This window comes from Danio aesculapii, chromosome 15, assembly GCF_903798145.1.
Source record: "Danio aesculapii chromosome 15, fDanAes4.1, whole genome shotgun sequence".
Lineage (NCBI taxonomy): Eukaryota > Metazoa > Chordata > Actinopteri > Cypriniformes > Danionidae > Danio > Danio aesculapii.
The window spans coordinates 5,776,379-5,783,054 of NC_079449.1; the positions used below are offsets into that span (position 1 = coordinate 5,776,379).

The window sequence follows — 6,676 nt, forward strand, 5'->3', positions numbered from 1 at the left end:
TTAAAAACCACTCACAAAATTAAAAAAATTCACAAGTAATGTAATTAAAGCTACTGTAGTAATTTTGACCAACATAATGAAAAGGTGTTAAACAGTATTTAATTTGTGAATGCTTATATATCCTATTTAAAGTTATTAAGTGCTGTTTATATATATATTATAGTATGCTGCATATTAGTTACTTGGGTCTATAAAACATGAATTAGCATCCTCATCTGTTATGATTCACTGGTATAGTCTTCATCTCCCCCAAGTGGCAATAATAGGTAATTGCAAACATATACACAAGGCTTCACATTATGAAGGAACGCTTTTATTAAGCTTGCAAAGTAACAAAAAAAAAAAAAAACAAGGTAGAACTTAAATAGACATACCCATGCACATAGAACAATATATACAGATAACTTTACAAACATTTAAATCACTTTACAGGCCCAAGTAAATGATGATATATATATATATATATATATATATATATATATATATATATATATATATATATATATATATAGGCCTTAAGTAAAATGATAGTTAAAAAAGTTATATTTTTCAAGTGACTTCCAGGTTTATTGCAATGTTTGCAGTGGGTACATTGCGTTTATGCCCTGAAATATAGCTTACACAAGTACTTAAAGAAATTCTGTGCATCATTGCATTCCAAGATGTAAAGCAAGTATGTGCAGCAATCAGAGTTGCCACAGGGGGCGCTATAGGACATTAGCGTTTTTTTAGTTTTAGTTTTTAGACCAACTACAGTTTGAAGATAATCATCTGAACCTGCAGCTAGCACTCGGTATTTCTTTCAGCCTGAGCAATAAGTTAGTAACTTTTTGTTTTGACGAAGTTGTGGCTAATCTGTTTTCATTTGTGATGTTCATGTAGAAGCAAGGGAGTTCATACATCATTTTAAAAATCTTAAATTATCATACAAATGTACAATTAGCCACTAAACTGTCGAAATATATAACCGTTAGTTTAGATTTGTGCCACCATAAACTATTCGCTTAAGTGTGACGTCACGCGAAGCGGCTTTCGGGTCCAAGCGCCATATCAAACTGTGGGGAGACTCATGAAATGGTAATAATAAACGTTTACAAGTGATGTATTACTTTTGAAAATCATGATATATATCTATATATATATATATATATATATATATATATATATATATATATATATATATATATATATATATATATTAGTCATGTCTAATATAAAATGGCCAGAAAGTGATAATTTTTTTATAAATTGTTAAAAATGTGGTATTTGTGATGCAGCAAGCTCAGAGACTGATGTGTACGCTATGATTTTATATAAAATTCACTTTAATGTTTGATATGACTGAAAAGTGGTCATGAACGAATATTTTCTTAATTCAAATGAGTAGCGGCATGGACCCAGAAACAGCATACCATACGTCACGACTTAACAATCGGCTACGAAATTTGGTTTTAATAGAAAACAAAACCATTTTTACAGTTAAATAATAACCCAAAATGAACCATGGTTTTACATTAACCTGTTTAGCCAATGTATTTGTAGTAAAACTTTGGTTATAGACATCAATCAACGTGCCAAAACCATGGTTAATTTTCATAAGTGAAGGCAAAAAACTGCACAGTACTACAGTTTGTGTACTTGTGTAAAAGTATATTTCTGGCATAAGAGTTCATACGTTCTACCAAGGCACTTAGTAGAACTTTAACAAATTAACATAAAAACAAATGAACTGTAACCACAGTTCCTGCCAAATTACAACAGTTATTTACACAAGTAGGTCGAATTTATAAAAACGCTCGTGTATTTCTTATTAAAACAGTCGCTAGGAACAACCTCAGACCGTTTCATTTGTAGTAAGATTAACTGTGGTAGTTATTGCATTTTCGTAGGAACTATGGTTGCCATAGTAGCGTCTTGCGGCGGGAACTGGTTTTCCGCGAATGACCCGTCGCTGATGTGGTCTGATCTGAAAACACTGCAGTGTAGAACTTTATGTACTACAGTTTGCGCTTGTGTTAAAAGTATATTTCTGGCACAAGAGTTCATACTTTCCACCAAGGCACTCAGGAGAACTTTTGTTTTTTTGTTTCACTATGGATCCTAACAAATCAACAGTAACCGCAGTTCCCACCAAATTACCACAGTTATTTACACAAGTAGGTCGTTAAATTTTGTACAAAAACACACTTTTGTTTATGTCTTATTACAACAGTTGCTAGGACCAACCTCAGACCCTTTAATTTGTAGTAGGATTAACTGTTGTAGTAGGAACTACGACTGACATAGTAACGTCTCTTGGCAGTAACCACAGAGCCGGTTTTCCATGGATGACCCGTCGCTGTTGTGGTCTGATCTGAAAAAACTGCAGTGTAGAACTTGATGTACTACAGTTAGTGCTTGTGTAAAAGTATATTTCTGGCATAAGAGTTCGTTCTTTCCACCAAGGCACTTAAGAGTTTGTTTTGCCATGGATCCAAAAATTATTCCCGCCAAATTACTACAGTTATTTAAACAATATATTAACAAAAAAGATCTTTAAAACGTACAGAATGCTTTTTTGTTTATTTCCTATTACAACAGTCTGTAAGACCAACTGCAGATTGCTGAATTTGTAGTAACATTAACTGTGGTAAGGGAAAATAAAAAGACTCCATTACTGCATTTCGGCGGGAACTGCAGTTGCAATATAACGTCTCTGGGCGGGAACGGGAATCTCAGAGCCGGTTTTCCACTGACGACCCGTCGCTGTTGTTTTCCGATCCCGAGCCAGTTTTCGGTGTCTCCTCATGTCCGCCGCTGTCTGACTCTTCTTCTATGGCGAAACGCACATCCGCTCCGGAGCTGAGAGAGCTCACGCTGCTCTGCTCCACCGAGCACAGTGCGCATGCCAGAGGCGCGCGCCCGCTGCTCAACATGAAAGGCACCGGCGTTGAGCGTAGCGCGGGAAACGCAGGCAGGCTGAAACTGTGCTTCTTCTGGCGCGCGCCCCACTCGCGCTGCTCCTCCTCGTGCAGGAGCCTCGTGAACGCGTTCGAGCGCCTTTTCTCACGCCGTTTGGTGCGCAAATAACCGAGCATGATCCCGATGAGGAAAACTCCGTAAAAGGACACCACGATGACGATGTACAGGTATGCGTTATTGTCGCTTCCGCCGGATGAAGGGATCCTGCTGTTCTGAGGCGATGAAAGCGCGGTGGCGTTGCGCGCCAAATCCATAACGACAGAAACAGGAACAGTTACCTGTGGAATAATAACAAACGAGTTTTAAAAAGAGTTTGGATGACGTATAAAAGATTATCAAGAAAACAAGTTGATTACAGCGTGTTAAAAGTAAAAAAAAAAAAAGCTTAAAATTCTTTTAAAACCTTAAATGAACATTAACTTACTGTAAATATGACCAGTGTTTAACATTTAGCTACAAATGTGTATAATATTAGCTTTTGGATTTACAATTTATATTTATACCTTTGAGTAGTTTGTTTATATTGTGTAATTTCTTCATGCAAGGTTTCTTCATGCAAGGTTTTAGCTTCAAAACTTCGGAAATCAGTATTTGCATTTACATTTACATTTAGTCATTTAGCAGACGCTTTTATCCAAAGCGACTTACACATGAGGACAAGAAAGCAATTTACACAACTATAAGAGCAGCAGTGAATAAGTGCTGTAGACAAGTTTCAGGTGTGTAAAGTCTAAGAAGCAAAACATTAGTAATGTTTTTTTGTTGTTGTTGTTTTTTGAGAGAGTACAGTTAGTGGTATAGCCAGAGAGGCAATTGCAGATTAGGAAGGAAAGTGGAGATGGAATTTGGTGAAATAACACTAATTTATCAATCACAACAAAGTAAAACTTTTCTCGTTCGGACCATTTTCATTTTCTATAAACAACAGAAAACTCATTTTAATTTAAAAATACAAATATCAACATTTTACTTAAACCATACCTATACCAAACCATACTTCTGGTATAGCTGAACAACTAAACTGTATTTTTGTATTATAGTAATTTTCCATTTATTAATAATATCATTATTATTATTTTATTTCATAGGTCATGTGTTGTGGGCCTCTTGGCCAGGTCATCCTTGTAAATGAGATCTTGATCTCAGTGGGGTTTTATCTGGTTAAATGAAGAAACATATATACCTAACAAGTTCAGCAAATCAATAGAAACTGAGTTTTTAAAGTGTTCTCTTAATTTTTTTTTTATCGCTATAAAATCTACAATTTTAAATACAAAGTAAAAACAAACTCCAATACACAACAAAAAAAAAAAAAGATAATTTTAGTATTTTTAGTCTAATAGTCTTTAGTCTTTCTACTTTAGGAATTTCTTTTAATTCAATGTTAACTGTTGCTTCATTTTGTGACCATAACTAGCAGTTCTACTTACTAGAGGGCTAGAGTAAGAGCAAAATAACATCACACAATTCTTAGATTACGTAAACCTGCACATAAAGACATTACTGAAAATGCATAGACTTTGTAAGTGCACAACCTACAGATTTACAGATCAATGGTAAAATATGAAGTGTTATACACTGTAAATAAAAATGCACACAAGTCATGCGCAATTCAACACAAATCGATTAAGTTCACTTAAATTTAGGTTCATTTAATTCATTCATTTTGTTTTTAGCTTAGTCCCTTTATTAATCTGGGGTCGCCACAGCGGAATGAACCGCCACCTTATCCAGCATATGTTTTACTCAGCGGATGCCCTTCCAGCTGCAACCCATCACTGGGAAATGAATTTAGGTTGATTGAACATAAAGTAATTAAGTCATCCCAAATAAATCAAGAATAGTTTTCAGCTGATTTTTTAAATAAGTAGTTTGAACAAACAGTAAACGTCATTTTTTGAGCAAGTAAACTTGCTCAATAAGACGTTATTGAAAATGCATAGACTATTTATGTTTGTAAGTGCACAACCTACATATTGACAGATCAGTGGTATTATATGAAGTGTTATATACTGTAAATAATGCACACAATTCAACACAAATCGATTAAGTTCACTTAAATTTGTTAAGTTGATTGAACATAAAATAATTAGGTCACCCCCAGAAAAATCTCAAGAATAGTGTTGTTTTAGCTCATTTCAAATAAGTAGTTTAAACAAACAGCAAACATATTTTTTTGAGTGTAGTACAAAATAACATCACACAATTCTTAGATTAAGTAAACTTGCACAATGAGGCGTTATTGAAAATGTGTAGACTATTTACGATTATAAGAGCACAACCTACACTGAAAAAAGTGTTGCATGCAAAACTGTTGTAAACAATTTATTGGTGTTGAAGTTAAACAAACAAATTAAATTGAGCAATGTTCAACTTAATTTGTTTGTTTAAATTTAGCCCAAATTGTTTACAACCACTTAACGTTAAAAAAAATGAGTAAATAAACATATTTACAGATCAGTGGTAAAATATGAAGTGTTATACACTGTAAATAAAACTGCACACAAGTCATGCGCAATTCAACACAAATCAATCAAGTTCACGTAAATTTAAGTTGATTGAACATAAAATAATTAAGTCATCCCCCCAAAAATCTCAAGAATAGTGTTGTTTTAGCTCATTTGTACACTCAAAAAATGACTTTTGCTGCTAGTTCAAACTACTCATTTAAAATAAGTTAAATCAACGCAGTTTTTTGGGGCACTACTTAACTGTTTTATGTTCGATCCACATACATTTATAAAAACAATTGAGTTAATTTGTGTTGGATGAAGATGAAGATGAAGGGATTATGTGCACAACCTACATATAAACAGATTAGTGGTCAACTTGGAAATGTTATACACTATAAATAAAAATGAAATCTTAAGAAATTTAAGTGGATTGAACATAAAACAATTAAGTTGTTCCCAAAAAAATCTCAAGAATTGTGTTGTTTCAGCTCATTTTCAAATAAGTCGTTTGGAAAAGCAGCTTTTTGTTGAGTGTAAAGTGTCGTGAGACTCCACAGAGCAGCAGGTTTTACTCACCGGGATGTTTCACCCTGGACACGTCAGTCTGTCTCCTGCTTCTCTCTCTCGACTGTAAGGGTTTGTCATGCGAGTGCTGTTTAAATAGTGTCTCTCAGACATGGACACGCGCCAGCTGGATCTGTGACAGAGGTTGAGGGAGTCGAGATCCTCACGTCCCTCCTCGGCCAGAGCTCAGTCACAATGCTGATGACGTTTAATGGAGTCCAAGTGCGCAGAGCTGCCAAATCTGCTCATTTATCACAACAGAACCAGACAGGGCCGCTTTAGGAAAGCCTCTTCTGCAGCAGAACAGCTCGCCCTCAGAAAAAACAGAGGAATGCTTTGCAGAAATATAAATCATGCTGTCTTTAAGAAATGGCTCTGCTAAAGAGGATTTACTCAATAATTCATATAAGGGAAGTATATTTCGGCCACATAATAAAAAGTTAAGACTTTTTTAAATGACAGAATTCTGAGTAGATCTATTTTTTCATTCAGAAAAAAGGATAACCGTAAAAAAAAGTGGTAAGATTGTCGAATAATCACAAGAAGAGATCGCTTTAGAATTAATAATAATGGAAAAAAACTGATAAAACATAGTAGTGGTAGTTATTTAATATTGATAATTTAGTAATAATAGTAGTAATAATACTAATACACTACCTGACAAAGGTCTTGTCGTCAATCCCAGTTGTAAGAGCAAC

At 34.5% G+C, this 6,676-nt stretch overlaps 1 protein-coding gene across 1 annotated transcript; it reads right to left on the reverse strand.

Moving 5' to 3' along the window:
• Positions 1-1,207: 1,207 nt before the first annotated feature.
• kcne4 (potassium voltage-gated channel, Isk-related family, member 4) lies at positions 1,208-6,308 on the reverse strand. Its single transcript, XM_056473648.1, has 2 exons — positions 5,991-6,308; positions 1,208-3,239 (listed from the first exon to the last, which is right to left on the reverse strand). Exon 2 carries the CDS (start codon positions 3,213-3,215, stop codon positions 2,715-2,717), a length of 501 nt encoding a protein of 166 aa, XP_056329623.1. The 5' UTR covers positions 3,216-3,239; positions 5,991-6,308; the 3' UTR covers positions 1,208-2,714.
• Between the last annotated feature and the right edge of the window lie 368 nt (positions 6,309-6,676).